The sequence below is a fragment of the Cololabis saira genome, chromosome 14 (assembly GCF_033807715.1).
Source record: "Cololabis saira isolate AMF1-May2022 chromosome 14, fColSai1.1, whole genome shotgun sequence".
Classification (NCBI taxonomy): Eukaryota; Metazoa; Chordata; class Actinopteri; order Beloniformes; family Belonidae; genus Cololabis; species Cololabis saira.
In genome coordinates, this window is record NC_084600.1 from 39,576,748 (window position 1) to 39,595,847 (window position 19,100).

General features: G+C 40.9%; 1 protein-coding gene across 2 annotated transcripts in view; it reads left to right on the forward strand.

Moving 5' to 3' along the window:
* The window catches only part of si:dkeyp-23e4.3 (rho GTPase-activating protein 7), a 70,832-nt gene extending 67,997 nt beyond the window's left edge, over positions 1–2,835 (forward strand). For both annotated transcript variants that reach the window (XM_061740593.1, XM_061740594.1), the window contains exon 17: positions 706–2,835. In XM_061740593.1, coding sequence (XP_061596577.1) covers positions 706–814 — 109 coding nt within the window. In that variant the 3' untranslated portion in view covers positions 815–2,835. The remainder of the gene's footprint in view (positions 1–705) is intronic.
* The last annotated feature ends 16,265 nt before the right edge of the window (positions 2,836–19,100 follow it).

The window sequence follows — 19,100 nt, forward strand, 5'->3', positions numbered from 1 at the left end:
ATGAGGTGTTGCACGTATTACGGTTTGCGGCGCAAACTTTGCGCCATGGAGAGTCTGGATGGAAAGCAGGATATAGTCGCAAGCGCAAAATGAAATTTGACGAGTTGGAGTTAGAGATATTAGTGGAAGAGGCAAATTGTTGTGCCGTATTCTGGCGGGTACGCCCCATATTGATTATTCATCAGGGCAAAAGTACTAAATGAATAGCGTGTGCTATTTTGCGCATTTGAGAGGCGCAGTCCTCTTTGCACGCTGTTAGTAGATCAGCTGGCACTTTGGTTTGCGGGTGCTGTCAAGTTTGCACACGTTTTTACGCACGCAAACCTTTAGTAAATCAGGTCCATATATGGTTCTTTAATATATTTGCATTATACTAAGATGCATTCATTTTCAATGGCTTTTGTTCTTAATGGCTTTTTTCCCCCTTACATTACTTTTACTTTTATACTTTAACTAGTTTTCAAACCAGTACTTTTATACTTTTGAGTAAAAAACTTGAGTTAATACTTCAACTTCTACAGGAGTATTTTTAAACTCTAGTATCTATACTTCTACCTGAGTAATGAATGTGAATACTGAAGACACCTCTGAATATTTGTACTGGTAAAATTTAAAGGACTTTGTACTTTTACACTCGTTATGAGATACAATCGTGTTGGTGTTTCTGAGCCGTAACTGATGTCCTGTCTCCGTTTTGTGTTCCAGGGGTCGGTCGCAGGAGTGGTACAGCAAAGTGGGTGGACATCTCCTGGCCTCCGGTCTCCTGGCCATCAAAGACTCCTTCAGAGCAGAGTACAAAGAAACCAAAATATGAGACGACACAGAAGAAGAAGTTGGACCTCCACCCGGATGGGCAGCATCAGTTTCCTGCTTCTTTCCAATAGCTTTGAAACTCCTTTTCTGTTGTCATCTGTGTGACCTTCCAGCCTTGCCAGCAGCTCCTCTGAGCTGCTGCTGCTGCTCGACGCAACTAAAACACCAGCTTTTGTCTCCTGAAGTAAAAAGGCAGAAAAGGAGCAAGTAGACAGTTCAGGGCTGTCCCTGCGGAGCCTTTAGCCAATAACATGTTTATCAAACTCCTTCCTGTAGGAAGAGAAAGAGGCAAGGGAAATCTGTGGAAGCTTCCTGGACAAACACAGGAAAAGCGAGGACAGAAACTCAGGAAACAGACTTTTAGCCTGCAGACATTTGACTTTGGAGGAAAAGGGTGGAGGGGAGGGGAGGTATCAAACCTTTGACCACAAACAAGGCAGCGCCCCCAAGGGAAGCTAAGCTTCACACAGCTGCCTGGAAGTCCTGCAAACGCTGAAACGTGGCCTTTAGAACACTAAAACCCTTTCTGCCACTGACCGCTACACATGCAGATGTTTGCATGAGGAACTTTGTCCTGTTTGGAAAGAGAGACGAGCTTCAACACGGCGGAGCTGAAGAAAATCCCCTGCAATAAGAGCAAAGTTCTGCTGCAAAAGAACCGAGATCTGAACACAGATGGACCAAAGATGGATGTAAACGTCTTCTCATTAGCGTTGTACAAAAAAGAAAGTAGCTAAAATGTATTTTTATGGTTTGTTTTAATATTTGGAATCTCAAAATTAGGACATTGCGGCAGATGTGCCCATGTAGGCGCAGCATTGGCGGCGGCGCTCCCTTCAGAAGTTGAGAACATTTTAACCCTTGTACTGTCTTTGGGTCTTGTATCCTTCTTTCTTCCTGCCATGCTCTCTCCTTCCTTTCCTCTTTTCCTCCTTTTTTACCCTCCTTTACTCCTTCCTACCTCCCTTCCGTCATTCATTCCTTTATTACCTTCTTTGCTTTTCCTTCCTCCTTTCCTTATTTTATCCATTCCTTCCTTCTTCCCTCCCTCCCTTCTTTCCTTTTCTCCCTTCTTTCCTTTCTTTCTCCCTTCTTTCCATCTTTTCTCCCTTCTTTCCTCCCTTCCATCTTTTCTCCCTTCCTTACTCCCTTTCCTACTTCCTTCCTTCTTTTCTTCCTTACTTCCTTCTTTCCTCCCTTCCATCTTTTCTCCCTTCCTTACTCCCTTTCCTACTTCCTTCCTTCTTTTCTCCTTTCTTCCTTACTTCTTTCTTTCCTTCATTCCTTCTTTTCTCCCTTCACCCTCCCTTGACCCAAAAACTGCACAAGGGTTACATTTTCCTGCAAAATTCTGCCAATCAACCTGCGGCCAGTGCTAACCGCTACAATCGAGCGCAGACCGATTTACAAAAAACTCGCCTTACTTGAACACTGAGCGGGTAGAAACGTGACTACGTCAACAACATCCGCTGTCACGCATGAGTTAAGCTAGCCTCAACTTGCCAAAACAAGCGTTTTAAACGTTTTAAGTAAATTTCATTTTTGATTCGTTTGATTTTCACCTATTTCGGGCAGTTTTGCAAGTTATTATTTTTGTTGAGCTCTCGGCTGCTGTAGATTTTGACAACTTTTCTTTTCGCTTTCAAATTGGTTGCCGTGACGATGATGTGAACTCTACCTCTCCACTGAACGACGCCGCAGCGACGAACTGTTGGAGGCCGATGCTTTTGTTTCCTTGCCAACGCCAACGTGACGGTTTTCTTCAGATACGTCGCGTTTTAATTTATTCTCGCCCGTTTCTGCACTTGTACAGTTCTACGAGTCGCCTCTCCGAGTGTTGCCGCCGGCAACGTGAAAAAAGCTGTTTTCATTAGACGCCGTATCTCAGATTATTATTTAAATGAATGTTGTATCCAGAGATGCTTATTTAACTGCCAGCTTTCAGAAAAATGTTTGTGTGGAGTCGAAATTTAAACCAGTGCCAAAACACCTAATTAAAATGTTCATTTCTCTCTGAACCTGGCTTGTGGTGGTGGGTTTTTTTTTCTTTTCCTCCTCTCCGTCCCTCATTTTGGTGCCAAAAAGATTACAGACAGTAATTTCAGAGGGAAGGTGGAGGAATCAGCAGGCAATGTGAAGATGAGGTGTCACGCGGCGCCACTGCAGCGCGGCGGATTAAAAAGTCTGACAGCGCGACGGCGATGCAGACTTCCAGATATATATTTTTTTTTTTTTTAAAGAAATTATTACAACCTTCACCTCTTTCTCCTCTTCCGCTCGCAGCACCCACATGTGTTTCATTTACTTATCTCATTGATTCATCTCAGAGATCGCACAGTTACAGAACTGATAAACGGAGTGAGAGGCAGAAGCCAGGGATAAATGTGGCTAAAAATACTGCTCAATCATTATAAACAAGAGGAATAATTTATGCAAATTACCACAGAAGTGCCTGGATGTGGCGTAATGTCTTTGAGTGTGATCTGGTGCATCATTAGGCGCTAAAGCGCCAAGACGTGACCTGTGGGTGAACTCACATTCAAAGGTCAGTCACTGCGATCGTCTGTAAAGCAGCAAATATTTCCTTAAGAGGGTTTGGAGGCCGATTGAGCTGAAGGGTGAGACGCATCTTCATCAGCTGGACGCAAACATGATTCCAGTCATGTTACTCTGTCAGCCAGATGTGAAAATAATAAGCAGTTTGTGACATGAGATGCAAAAAGACAAAACTGGGAAGTTGTGAGTCAGTCTTCCACCTTCTGGTGGCCCAATATAGTCCAGGGGCCAGAGCCCAAAATTTCACTTGTTAGTACCACTCAAGGTGACCAAACTTAATTGTGATTTTTGAAAAGATCCATGTCTGTAGATGATATTTTGGTATGATAAACTTCCTGAGTGGCAGCTGGATCAGAGTTATCAGCTCATGAAGTTCAGAAAATTACATTTTAGATGCTGCTGCATATCCTGGTTTAGACTCATGTACAGGAAATCTGTCAATGTTTCACTATATTGTCTTTGGTATCATTTTAAAGGAGACCTTTTAAGCATTCATTCAAGCTAAGATGTGAATCTTTCTGACCAACATAGAGGTCACTGCAGCTCTTTAAACTATAAACAACACACATTTTTACACAATTTTCGCCTAAATGATATACTATCTTTTATCCCTGTGTCATCTAGGAACAACAGAGACACAAAATACAAAAACTGGAATACTCACAGGACCATAAGGATTCAGGAAATGTATAATATACCTCTACTATATTATTGTTGCAGGTCATTGTGAGCCTTAAACTAGAAGAGCATCATTAGGCTCCTATGAAACTATAACAGCCACTAATGTCACAAACTGGTCTTTATCTGCAAATACACGACATAAAGGACATAATGAGATAAGGAACCAATTTAGTTTTGTAAACAACATTAGAGACACAAAATACAAAAACTGGAATACTCACAAGACCATAAGGATTCAGGAAATGTATAATATACCCAATTTAGAATCATCAATTAACCTGATGGAGGTGGGTAACTTGATGAGCTGATAACTATGATACAGCTGCCACTCAGGAAGGTTATCTTACCAAAATATCATCTATAATCATGGATCTTTTCAAAAATCATAAGTAAGTTTGGTCACCTTGAGTGGTACTGATATCTGGTCTGGCCCATGGACTAATAATCAGCATGTGGAGCACTTCCTGGTGCGGCCACTGCTTTAAAGAGCTCTCCACTAATGTATTGGGAATAGTTCAACTCTAAAGTGTACTAAATGTGTCCTCCTCCTCCTCCTCCTTTCGGCTGTTCCCTTCAGGGGTCACCACAGCCAATCATCCGTCTCCATCTATCCCTGTCCTCGGCATCCTCTCCCCTCACACCAACCAACTTCATGTCCTCTCTAACGACATCCATAAATCTCCTCTTCGGCCTTTCTCTAGGCCTCAGGTCGGACCTCATCATCCTCCTGCTGATATTTTCCCTATCTTTCCTCTCTGTACATGTCCAGACCATCTCAGTCTGGCCTCTCTGACTTTCTCTCCAAAGAATCTAACCTTTGCTGCCCCTCTGGTGTCCTCGTTCCTATCCATCCTCGCCATTTTACCCTCTGCTACTTCTTTTCCTCAGTGCAACGGTCTCTAAACCGTACAGCACGGTGGGTATCACCACCTTTCATTCTTGCTGATACTCTCATCACACATGCCCTGACACTTTTCTCCACCCATTCCAACCTGCTTACACACTCTTCTTCACCTCTTTAACACATTCTCCGTTGCTCTGGACTGTTGACCCCAAGTACTTAAAATCCTCCATCTTCTTCATGTCTGCTCACCGTTGCACTTGGGTTCCTGTCATTGACTAAGTTTACATGCAGTCAAAATTGGGGTTATTGCTAATATTCCGGTTACTGAAACATTCGGAATATTCCGTTTACACGGTAATTAATCATTTGGGATATCTGGATCAAACCAGCGACGCGCGGAGAACATGATGACGCAATTACCGTCATTTCCACTTCTTCTTCCTGTATCCAAATTCAAAACAAATGCTGCTTCGCGCAACTTTCGCTCACCTTGTTGTAAATCTTGCTATCCCCGTACTTTCTACCGTCTACAAAAGCCAAAATGTTCATATCCTTCATTACATTTATGAAGTGATTAGTCTCCTCCTGGTCTTGTGTTTCTCCGTGTTTAGAAGAACTTCCTGGACTCAAAAGACCAGGATTCCTTGTGAACAGAGCATGCGCAGTAAACAAATTCATGTTCCGTTTGATGGGGATATTCCGTTTTGCGTTTACATGACCCGAATATTCGGGTTTTGAAAGGAGTAACCCAGGGGTCATAATCGGGTTTTTAAAAACCCGAATATGAGCAAATTCGGTTTATTCAAATGGGTTATTGGTGTTTACATGGCCGTGCAAATTCGGGTTATTGCCATAATTCGGTTTTTAAAAGGGTTATTGACTGCATGTAAACGCAGTCACTGTCATCGGCAAACATCATAATCCATGGAGGTTCCTGTCTAACCTCATCTGTCAGCCTGTCCATCACCATAGCAAACAAGCCGGGGCCCAGAGCCGATCCTTGATGCATCCCCACCTCCACCTTGAACCTCTCTGTCACACCTACATAACACCACAGCTCCTTAACCTGTCCTGCACCACAGCTCCTTAACCTGTCGTGCACCACAGCTCCTTAACCTGTCCTGCACCACAGCTCCTTAACCTGTCCTACACCACAGCTCCTTAACCTGTCCTACACCACAGCTCCTTAACCTGTCCTACACCACAGCTCCTTAACCTGTCCTACACCACAGCTCCTTAACCTGTCTTACACCACAGCTCCTTAACCTGTCCTACACCACAGCTCCTTAACCTGTCCTACACCACAGCTCCTTAACCTGTCTTACACCACAGCTCCTTAACCTGTCCTACACCACAGCTCCTTAACCTTTCCCACCACACAGCTCCTTAACCTGTCCTACACCACAGATCCTTAACCTGTCCTGCACCACAGCTCCTTAACCTGTCCTCCACCACTCTAACAGACGTCTCTGCTACTCCAGCCTTCCTCATACAGTACCAGCTTCTCTCTCACATACTTTCTCAAGGTTTACAAAGACACAGCGGAGCTCTCTCTGATCTTCTCTGACCTTCTGCATCAACACCCTCAAAGTAAATATTGCAACCAAGTACAATTTTTCGGCATGAAACCAAACTGCTGTTCACAAATGCCCCCTTCTGCCCTTAGTCTAGCTTCTATGACTCCACCCATAACTTCATTGTATGGCTCATCAATTTTATGTCTGTAGTTTTTGCAACTCTGCACGTTTCATTTGTTCCCGAAAATCAGCACCTGCACACTTCATCATTCCTCGGGAATCCTCTCACTCTCTAAAACCTTGTTACATGTCAATCAAAAACTCCACTGCCACATCTCGTAGACATTTCCAAACCTCCACATGTATATCATCCTGACCAACTGCCTTTCCACTCTTCATCCTCTTCAATGCCCTGCTCACTTCAGCCTTACTAGCCTTTGCTACCTCCTGGTCCACAATGGCCACTTCTTCTGCTCTTTGTTGTCTCTTTTTTCCCCTCATTCATCATCTTTTCATCACACTTCTGACACCTGTAACTACATTTCTAGCTATCCTCGATCACCCTAGCCTACTGCACATCTTTCCCATCTCTACCTCGCTGACCTGTATAAATCACTCTCCCTCTCCACTTGCTATCAAACCAAGTATATAAATCATTGTACGCCCTATTTGCCCGTTGCCCGCTTCACCTTACACTGCATCTCCCTGCACTCCTAAATATGCTCTTCAGTCCTCTCAGTGTCCCACTTCTTAGCTAACCTCTATCTGTGTACATGCTCCTACACTTCCTCATTCCACCACCAAGTCTCCTCATCTACTTTCCTAAGAGATGGCACTCCAAATACTCTCTCATCTGTCTCCCTGATCACATTAGATGTAGTTGTCCCGTCATCTAGAAGAACCTCCTGACCACCCAGAGCCTTTCTAACCTCTCTGAAACCCACACAACACTCTTCCATGTTCTGCTTCCACCACTTTTTCTTCTGTTCTGCCTTTGTCTTCTTCCCCACCAGAGCTCTCCTACTCACCACCACCCTTTGCTGTCTGCCTACCTGAGTACCTGAGTATTCACCACAGCTATTTCCATCATTTATTAGGGCCCGAGCACTTACAGTGCGAAGGCCCTATTGTATCTGTAGGAGATGTTCTCGTTCTCGTTGTTGTTTTTCTTCCGACGAAATGAGGGCCTTTTTGCCCCCCTAAACGTGCCCCAAAAGTCACCAAATTTTGCACGCAAGCCAGGCGAAAATTTTTATATTTAATGCTTTGCATTAATGGGCGTGGCAAAATGGCCCAATAGCGCCCCCTAGAAAACTTCGTGCCTCAAGCCTCACGATACGGTTTTATGTACATGCATGAAAATCGGTACACACCTGTATCATGTCGCAACAAAAGTCTCTTGGCGCCATGGCCGAAACCGAACAGGAATTCGGCCATTTTGAATTAATCGTGTAATTTTGGCGCAATTTATGCCATTTCTTCAGCAGTTAATACGGCCCGAACCGTAACGTGCACCCAGGTGTGTTATACATCAGAATGTGCGTCTCGATCCTGCAACGATAAGCATTACTTTTCTCAGTCAAAAGCGTTACCGTGGCAACGATAGACGCCAAAAAGCGCCCCCCCTTCATCTGATTGGTCCATATTTGATAGTTCCTACTTTCTGCCATAACTTTTGAACGGTTTGACATAAAGACTCGTGGGTGGTGTCATCGGACTCGGTTTTGAGTCCTTGACCTTCATTGGCCTGAATTAGCCCCGCCCCTTCTTCTGATTGGTCCATATTTGATAGTTCCTATTTTCTGCCATATTTTTTTGAATGGTTTGACATAGAGTCATGGGTAGTGTCATCGGACTTAGTTTTGAGTCCTTGACCTTAATTGGTGAAAATTGCACGCGCGAGGGCCCGTTCATCGCTGCTTGCAGCTTTAATTCTTCTTCTTTCTTCCAAAGTCCACCACCATATATCCTCCGGCCTTACCTGGATACCAAACATGCCCATCACTTTTTCCATTGCATGAGCAGTGGAAATATGTCTACGATGTGGCTCGAAGTGATATGCCACGTGTGGAAAACATGGAAAAATCTTAAACCTGGACCAAATCACATGTTTGTACAGTGAAAAGAAAATGAAAGTTCAACTCTATCTCATGACCTCCACAATGAACCTGGCAGTCTGGGAAGGGAAGGCACCATCTTAAAATGTTTCTCTGATACGTCTAAAGGTCATTACGTTGGCCAACGGCGATCTCTTACGCATCCGTGCAATGCCAATAAGCAACAGAGCCAAACTGAGATAATAGTCTGTAAAAGTTTATTTTGCTCACTTCATAGTTCCCTAAACAGAACTAGTAGTGCACTATCTACTACAAATTTTGCTCTATGTAACACAAAAACGCTAACGGGAATGTGCAACCTCACAAGAAGGTGGATGTAATTTTACAGGATAAACATTCATCACAATAATTCAAGACATATTCAGTTCTTTCTAAAAAAAAAAGGCATATTTTATATTACATTAATAATAAAGTGATCCTGGTGGACCAAAAACAAAGGTATTTCCTTATTTATTAATCCTATTGTGCTCAAACTTCCTCATCTTTAACGCATATTACAACTTTTTTTGTTATATTACATCTTTTATTCTTGTAAAGCTTTACTTCCATATTATTTTTCTCTTACAGTTCCATTACTCTTGTTATGATGTATTTTCATATCTATGACTCAATTACCATAATATGTTTTTTTCCCCCTTTTTATAAAACTACGATGTTATCCTTATAATATTACAACTTCATATTTGAAGTTGCCTAAAAAATCGTGTCATAATAGAAAATGCAAGATTAGCAGTAAATGTGTGTTTTTGGAAGTCGAGATGTTTTGCTTAAAGGAATAAAAAAAAAAACTACTAAAGATTAAAAAGTCATCAGTTATAGTTTTGCTAAAGCACAATTGCAACATTCACATTTGTATGACAGCGAGTCACAGACGCACTGAGCTGCATGATGAAATGTTCTCTTGGATCTCTTACTCTTACCTTATAGTTGTTTTTATCGCCTGCACTTACAAACTGAACCAACAGCAGTAATAATCTCCCACAGATGTTTTTTTTGCAGATCTCATCGTCCAGCATGACACACACTTGTACGCCGCCTGCCCTGCGACCCGTTTGGACCTGTATCAACTCTGTTTTCGCTGGCCCGACCACAAATGAACACTTGATACGGGTGTGAACAAATTCAGGATGCATTTAGTTCTGATCACAGCGTGAAATGAGTCCTGGGTCACGTTGAAAAACCAACAACTGACCTGAAAAGACTCCACGGAAGTTTCCTCTCATCCTTCCATCCATCCATCCGTCTGTCTGTCTTTTCAAGGTCAGTGAGGCTGGAGCCATTTTCAAGCTCCTCCAGATTAATAAAAAAAAGCAAAATCAATAAAACAGAGTTGAAAACCTTCTTCAGAATAGTTAATAAAACAACACTTCGCTGCTTTTTAAGACATGCATAGTGTGATATCTAATAAAAGCAACTTGGGTGAATCTGAATTGAGTTTACATATGAATGATACGGCACAAGTAACTACGCATTTGCGATTTTACAGAAATATCAAGCTTACATCAAAATATCCACTTAAAATTGTCTTTATTGATATAAAATGTTCCAGGCTAGCTTTTAATAAAATAAGTTTTAATCCTTACCTTGGTTTGGTTTTACTTTTAATGTCGGCTGTTGCAGTGAAGCTGGACGGGGCCGTACAGGGACACGACCCGACCAGCCGTGCTCGCAGAATCACAGATAAACCTGTTTGTAGATTGTGGGATGCGTTTTATGCTCAGTAATTAACAGAGGTGGGTAGTAACGAGTTACATTTACTCCATTACATTTACTTGAGTAAGTTTTGGGAAATTTTGTACTTTTAGGAGTAGTTTTGAATCACTATAGTTTTTACTTTTACTTGAGTAGATTTGTGAAGAAGAAACTGTTCCTCTTACTCCGCTACATTAGGCTACGTTGAGCTGTTACTTTTCTTTTATCCCTTTTATCCACGTACGCGTCAATCTCATGACATCACTGAGTGATTCTTTGGGAAATATGTTTGTTTTTGCATGTTTTGTCACATTTACACAGACTCAAACACACACAGAGTTTCTATGAGTTCATGTTTGTTCTAGTTCTGCTGGTTAAAAAAGAAAAGTACAAAGGCTTGAAATTTTGTGCTACTTGTGCTTAATTTATTTTTTTATTCTGTTATTTTATTTATGTTATTATTTATTAAAGTACTTGAATTTACTTTAAGATTATTTTAATTTAAGCAATTTTTTATTAATTTTAATTTATTTTATTATCTTATTGATTTAATTTGCCTGAAGATGATTATTTTGTACTTTTGTCTGTTTGAATGGTTGTGTTAAAAAAAATAAATCAGACGTTACTCAACAGTTACTCAGTACTTGAGTAGTTTTTTCACCAAGTACTTTTTTACTTTTACTCAAGTAGTTATTTGGATGACTACTTTTTACTTGTACTTGAGTCACATTATTCTGAAGTAACAGTACTTTTACTTGAGTACAATTTTTGGCTATTTTACACAACTCTGGTAATTAAGCACTAATGTAATTTTCAATTCAAAATGAAGACCTTTAAAGCCATTCTAAGTAGCTATACCTCTTGTGTCCACATGGGGGCGCCATATCACAAGAAAATTCCCCCGTCAGCACTTCTGCAAGACCAAAGTGGCCTAACAAAACATGGAGCATCCCCACTCACTGGCAGACACAAATGCCACCACGTGGTCAAAAGTGGTATTGCTTAGTGGAGTGCAAAGAAGTAAAGAAGTAAATGTAAGAATTACAGCATCCTTTTTTTATTCACATCTTCCATTTAGTCCTGCGTTACAGATTTGTAAGATAAGATGCTAAACTAAATAAAATGAATCATACGTTTTACTGGTAACAAATACAGCGAAAAGCAGTTTAATTCTCATAAACATGGAAAAGATTGATCAGATATTAGGCAAAAGGTTACCAACGGATCCAAGGTTTTTTATTCTGGGTATGTACCCAACTACGCCAAAATTACAAAATAAAGAATCTAGACTTGTAGATATGTGTATATTAAAAGCTAAATGTATCATTTCCCTTAATTGGAAAAATGTTGATGGACCATGAATTGGAAGGTGGATTAAAGAGATGGCTTTAAACATGACAATGGAAAAGATAACTTACATTATTAGACGGAAGCAACATGTCTTTGACATCTGGATACCTTTTATATGTTTTTTAAGACATGATACTACAGTTTTTCTCTATTGCTAAAACACAAAACCCAGTACTCTAAACCAAATGACCAGTTGCCTAAACACATTTAGTAAAACTATGCCCCTTTTGCCACAACCACAAACACAATTCACCTGTAGACACTTTTCACAAAACCCATCCCCTTTTTCTCAAAACTCTAAACACATTTTGCCGTGCTAAAACACATTTTGCACATAACTCTGCTCCAATATGCATTGTGAAGCTCATGTGATGCAAAATGCTACCCACAATCAGCAAAACTTGAACACAATGAACATACCTGGTGTCAATCAGTAAACACAACGACTCATAATTGAAAACACCTATTGCAAATGATGTGACCACACCTACATAAGTCAGTGCAGTTTGCTGAAGGCTCAAAAACAAAAATGGATGATCAAGACAAAAGAAGAGGAGTTCGTGTCAGACCAGCAGATTCCTGGGCCAGCTGATCTTCCCATATACGTCATCCTCTGGGACAATGTTAGCTTCCATCGCAGCATCCAGGTCAGAGAGTGGTTTACAGTAACATCAATCAGCAATTCATTACTGTAAAAGAAATCGCGCCCTGAACATTGTGTTCTCAATTGTTACTGTACTGTATCTCTTGTGTGTAATTTTTCAATTCAATTCAATTTTATTTGTATAGCGTCTAATACAACAGATGTTGTCTCTAGACGCTTTCCAGAGATCCAGAACATGAACATAAACATAAACAGAAACATAAACCCCCGAGCAATTATTATATAAACAATGGCAGGTAAAAACTCCCATAGTGGGAGAAAAACCTTAAGCCAAACAGTGGCAAGAAAAACTCCCCTTTAGGAGGAAGAAACCTTGAGCAGGACCTGGATCATAAGGGGGGACCCTCCTGCCGAAGGCCAGACTGGGGGGTCGGGGACGTCAGCAGCACAGCAGGCAGGTGGAAGCAGCAGCGGGATGACCAGAGGTGGGGGGGGGGGGCGCAGGCAGGCGGAAGCAGCAACAGCATGGGGGATGGAGGGGCCCGGGAACACAGGCCAGAACGCAGCTCCCGAGGCTCCAGCCTGCAAACATGCACAAAAGAGAAAAAAGGGGGGCCGGCACAAGAAACTACAGGAACGATGGACAAAAATGATAGCTATTAGATATAAAAATGGTGATGGAGAAGAGAGGCAGGGAAAAGGAGAGGAGAAGAAGGGTGATGGATCCTCTATGGAATTTACAGTACTCATTTTTGCATTGAGTTGTGATATTACTGCATTTTCTGCATTATGTAACTATTCCCATGAAATGCACAAATCTATAGTAAATGCCCAAAACATATTTGAGAATAAATAAAGGTTGCTCAAATGCATCCTGGCAGTTGTGAAAATTGTGTTTTCAATTTTTTTGGTAATGTGGTTAATGATGCTCAGTAGTGTTTACATTTTTGCAGGCCTTGAGTGGTATTTTGGTGTCAGAGTTTGCTTTTGAGCATATGAGCAACTGTTTTGGTGTGATGGGTTGGTTTTTGAGCATATGAGCATCTGTTTTGGTGTGATGGGTTGGTTTTTGAGCATATGAGCATCTGTTTTGGTGTGATGGGTTGGTTTTTGAGCATATGAGCAACTGTTTTGGTGTGATGGGTTGGTTTTTTAGCATATGAGCAACTGTTTTGGTGTGATGGGTTGGTTTTTTAGCATATGAGCAACTGTTTTGGTGTGATGGGTTGGTTTTGAAAAGAAACTGTGAGGTTTAGTGTACGTAGCTTTAGAAAAGTGTTTTGTGTTTAGAGTTTTGTGAAAAGTGAGGGCAGTATCGTGAAATGTGTTTAAGCAATAGAGAAAAACTGTAATGTTGGTAACTTACTTCAGCAGGAGGCTTAGAGGGAGTAGAATGTCCATGTGGGGTGATATAATGGCCTGAAAATGTTCTTGAAATACATCAATGTCATAATTGATGTCAGTATTTGTATGCATGTATTTGTATGTATGTCTGTATTCACACGGGCATGCATATACTGTATATCACATCCAGGGTTCTATTGCTATCAACTGTACTTATTTAATGGATATCTATGTTTAAGTGATATCTAGTGTTTCTTAATCAATACTATATCTATTAATGTTTTTCCCTCTTTTGCTCTATTTTCTTTTTTAATTATTATTATTCTAACCCATTTTTCTTATTTTTTCTAGGGGACGAGGGGATGGGAGAGAGAATGGGGAGAAAAAGTTTGCTTTGTTGCCTGTAACATGACTGATGTTTGACTTGTTGGAAACTGCAAACAAAAATCTAATAAATACATTTAAAAAAAAAAAACATGGAAAAGATTAGACATATTCAGCTTCACCTCTCAGCAGCGCCTGAGGAACACCAGCGAAACCTTCCTGGTGTTACTCTGGAAGTCCTCACCTCTATCTCCTAACCAGTGTGGCCTCCTGACGACCACGTCTTCCCATAGACAGCAGGCAATATCAGTGATGTGTTGGTTTCTCTTTGGGAGTCCTGGAGGAGCACGGGGGGCTTTCCTTCCTGAATCCACTGCCCAACAGCGCCATCCTTCAACAGCCTCTCAAAATAAAGACATGAAGGCAAAAGAAAATGTTTGATGCACCAGCCGGAGGAAACTCCCCCAGACAAGGTCCAGATGAGCCGTGTAGCACCCTATAATGTAATAATTTCACCCTATAATGTAATAACACCTGAAAATGTAATAACGCCTGAAAATGTAATAAAATTTACACTTAACTCAATCAAAAATGTAATAACTTCACCAATAATGTAATAAAATATCCTGACTGATATTGTAATAACATTTTTACCGATAATGTAATACCGTATTATATTATTGGGAATTTATTACATTTTCAGGTGGGTCTTTTTTTTTTCTTCCAAAATTGATAATGTAATACTTGACAAATAATGTAATATATATGTTCATTTTCAGTCCAGAGTTCTACATTTTGTGTTTTAAGTATCTAAGAATGTTATATACACTGGATTTGAAACACCAGAATGACTATTGGGTTAAATTGCAGACTTTGAGTAGCATGTAATAAATTCTCAATAATGTAATAAGGTATTACATTATTGGTAAAAATGTTATTACAATATCAGTCAGGATATTTATTGGTGAAATTATTACATTATTGGGTTTTATTACATTTTCGATTGAGTTAAGTGCAAATTTTATTACATTTTCAGGTGTTATTACATTTTCAGGAAATTATTACATTATAGTCTAATTGCCAGCAATGTGAACCCGGAAATGTTGAGTACCCCAAAGTTTTATGTTAGAAATGTACAGTATAGGTCCCCAGCATTTAGAAACTCCCGGATGCTAACTTACATATGTTGGGCAATTAGCATAATTAGCATCAATTAGCATACTCACATATATCAATATTTCAGCAATTGCTTGGCCAATTTGGACAATATTGGAGTGGTTCTGGGGGTTATTGAGGATGCTGAATCAATTTCTGACATTTTCAAAATTCAAAATGACCATTTAAATCAGAAGTGGCCATATTTCAACTCCTGGTGGGGTGATTTTGATGAAGTTTCAGTCAGTTTAGAAGTTTTAGAAGATGCTGAATCGATTGGATTGGACAGATAACTTATGTATTTGAAATAATTGAAACAACTCGGTTATAAATTGTAGGATATTTATGAACACAATTATCCAAACAGTGCAGAACATGTACATTTTAATTCACATTACACTCTGAGGTGACTCACAATTGGGTATTGGAGGTAACAAAGGCAGGTACCATACCAAACTAGAAATAAAGCTGCAAGCAGCGATGAACGGGCCCTCACACCCTTGTGCACGTTCAGGCTGCAGTGGAAGCTTGTATGACTTGCATGTAGATTCTTCAGACCTGGGGCCTCATTTAAAATAGACTGCATAGGAGTCATACTAAAAGTGCACGTACACCCAAAAGCCGAAAATGCCGGGCGCAAAAAAAAAATCTGGATCAAAAAAACCGTGTGCACGCACACTTGCACGCAATGTTCGCTTTATAAATCACAGTCCAGCTGGAAGGTTGCGCAGCTGAATCCGCCTCATATCCCGCCCTCTACACGCCCACTTTTTACCATAAATGCATATGGATGAGCCTAATGAGCATGTGCAGTGGCTTCCTGCAGCCTGTTTGGCGTCAGAATGAATGAGAGGGTGTCCAGCCACCGTGACACTGACTTTCACAGAGACTTAGATCTAGATGTTGTAGATGATGTGGAGGACAGGAAAACCACATTATTTGGTGGTCACAGTAAAAGTTAGAATAAGTATATAAATAGTATACAATAAAATAAAGCGAGTGAGTGGCAGCACGCCGTTGCTGCCCGTTAGTGTCACAACGCAATTACCACTGGGGACAGGGGGGACATGTCCCCCCCACTTTTCAAAATCATGTACTTGTCCCCCCCCCCCCCACTTTACAGTTTAAAAACTAACGGTAGGTTCAGTCTGTGATTGCAAATCCGAGAGTCGAGAGTCGTCAGCACCTGCAGGTGCACCGGGATAGCGCGATTCCGGCGGTTCGGTCTCTCTAAAGCTGGTCCCAATTCAGCACATAGATCCAAGAGCACTGCTCTTAGGAATCTAAATCGGCTGATTAGCCAGTCATCATCATGGGCCAGGAAATCTGCATGATCTCTGAATTGTCTCTCCATCCTGATCCAACCATTTCCGTGGTCCTCGAGTAGTGCCAGCGCATACATTGTGCAGCATTACGCACGGCTGTCACCGTGCATTTTATATTCTTACACAGCAATTAGACTGATTGTCACACACCTTGTCACGATTGATCATTAGATGATTAGACCGCTGCTATTAACCACTCATTTGAGGATGGGAGTATGATATATGTACGTCCTGCAAATGCCTGCATAATGGCTTACTCGTGGAACACATGGATCTATGATGGTGCCGGCTTGGGTGTAAATGGATCTGTAAGTCTGATATGTGATGACATTGACTATGCTTACATGCAGTCCACATTCGTGTTATTGCCAATCTTCGCGTCTTAAAGTGGTTGTTGAGTGCATGTGGACGCAGTCACTGGGAGTATGACATGTATCTGGCTGCATTTCACCACCTCACCACATGCGTCGCCAGTTCCCCATGTCTTAACTAGATTCTTACGGGAGGGTGAGGGTTGCCGTAGGGATCCGCAGATTTTTCGGTTAGTTTTTTCTTTTTAGATCCGAGGCTTTGCGTAGATGGCGGCTTCCGCAACTTTCAGGCGCTTTTTCTGCGCAAGCAAGCTTTATAGATGAGGCCCCTGGACATTTAGCGGATGACTCTAGCCATGACTCTCTATATCAAACCATTCAAAAGTTATGGCAGAAAGTAGGAACTATCGGATATCAACCAATCAGAAGAAGGGGCGGGGCTAATTCAGGCCAATGAAGGTCAAGGACTCAATACCGGGTCAGATCACACCACCCACGACTCTTTATGTCAAACTTTATGTGTATCCATCCATACATACTTATTCTCATTTGGGTCACAGGTATGGAAGCACATTTTTTTCAAAAGGCGTGAATTCCAGAAACAGAGTCATAGATTTTGATTGCACATGCATAAACGTTATTTTGTGGTCATAGTTTTACCGGCAGCAAAGACAAGTTCAACAGTTTGAGCCTCCACTGGCTGTAAACTGTCACTAATGGAGTTGTGTAGACCTCGATGACAAGTTGTTGATGACCAGAGGTGTCAAAAGTATTCACCTTCATTACTCAGGTAGAAGTATAGATACTACAGTTTAAAAATACTCCTGTAGAAGTTGAAGTATCAACTCAAGTTTTTTACTCAAGTAAAAGTATAAAAGTACTGGGTTCTAAACTACTTAAAGTATAAAAGTAAAAGTAATGTAAGGGGGAAAAAGCCATTAAGGACAAAAGCCATTGAAAATGAATGTATCTTAGTATAATGTAAATATATTAAAGAAGCATATATGTGTACTATTGAGCATTAACATGTGTTTCAGAGAGCAGGAGATATGATGACTAGTTGCCTATAAGTATTGTAATGGTGCAAAAAGTCAAACTTCAGAGGCATGTTATCATTTATCCTAACCTTTATTGGAATGTACATCCAAATTTAGTTGCAGGAATCTGAGGGAACGGATGTAAGAACAAAACTGGACAAGAACATCTGAAACAACCACAACCAAATTCACTCTATCCGGATGGAGCAATTTAACTGGATAGTTTTTTTTTTAAAGGCCGAAATGAAATAGAGTAACAAGGCTTTTTTTTAAATGTAAGGAGTAAAAAGTACAGATAATTGTGTGAAAATGTGAGGAGTAAAAGTAAAAATTCGTCTAAAAAATAATTACTCCAGTGAAGTAAAGATAACCAAAATTTCTACTTAAGTAAGGTAACGAAGTATTTGTACTTCGTTACTTGACACTTCTGGTGATGACCATTGATTAGAATCAGGTGTGTTGATGCAAGATAACACCTAAACCATGCAGGACCCTTCTGATCCCTCTACCCCTCCTGCCCTCTCATCCTACCTGATCCCTCGAGGACCGGACTTGAAGAGCCCTGTGATAGACTATTTTGAAACCTCATATCAAAGTACTCTTCAGTAGCTCAACTGGATGCAAAGAGACTTTCCACTGCAGAGCTTGTGTTCAAACCTTATCCCGGGACCACTTTTAAAGCGATTTCCTTCTACTGAGGACTAAAAACTCACTAGGAAGCCTTAGCGGCATGTGACTATGGCACAAGATGTTATGGAGATGCATGGTCTAAAGAAGACTTACGGTTCAATTCCTTCTAGAGTTCTTCATCCTCTTGTCTTTAAAAAGCACCAAACCTGTCAATTTTAAAGTTCAACATTCAAAATGAAAAGTTAAATGCGCTATGAGTCATGACTGAACAGGTTATTTGGTGGTTTGGAGGGATTGCAATTTTCAGTGCAGCTGAACTTGTGTCCTGGTGTAGCTCATCTTGGAACAAAGAGGGTTTCAAATGCAGAGGTTATTGGAGCAAACCCTATACCTGAGCCACTTTTAAAATAATGTCCTACTGAGGATTGAAAACTGGTCAGGAAGCCTGTGAAAGAGGTGAGTACTGCATGTGGCGCATCATGGTAAAGAGCTGCACATTGTTAAACAGACTGTGAGTTCAATTCCCGCCAGAGTTATTCATCCAGTTGTCTTTAAGTAGATCAAAATCCACTTTTAGAGTTCAACACTCAAAATGAAAAGATAAATGCACTATGAGAGATGTCTTCCCCCAAGGATACTGGTGGTGTGGAGGATTTGCTCAGGGCTCTAAGGTGCCAATGAAAGGGTGGTGCATGCTGGTTCAAACCCTCCCCATCCTCACATTCTGGTGAGGTAGAGGCATCAGACCTTATACCTGGACCACTTTTAAAATGACGTCCTTCTACTGACGATTGAAAACT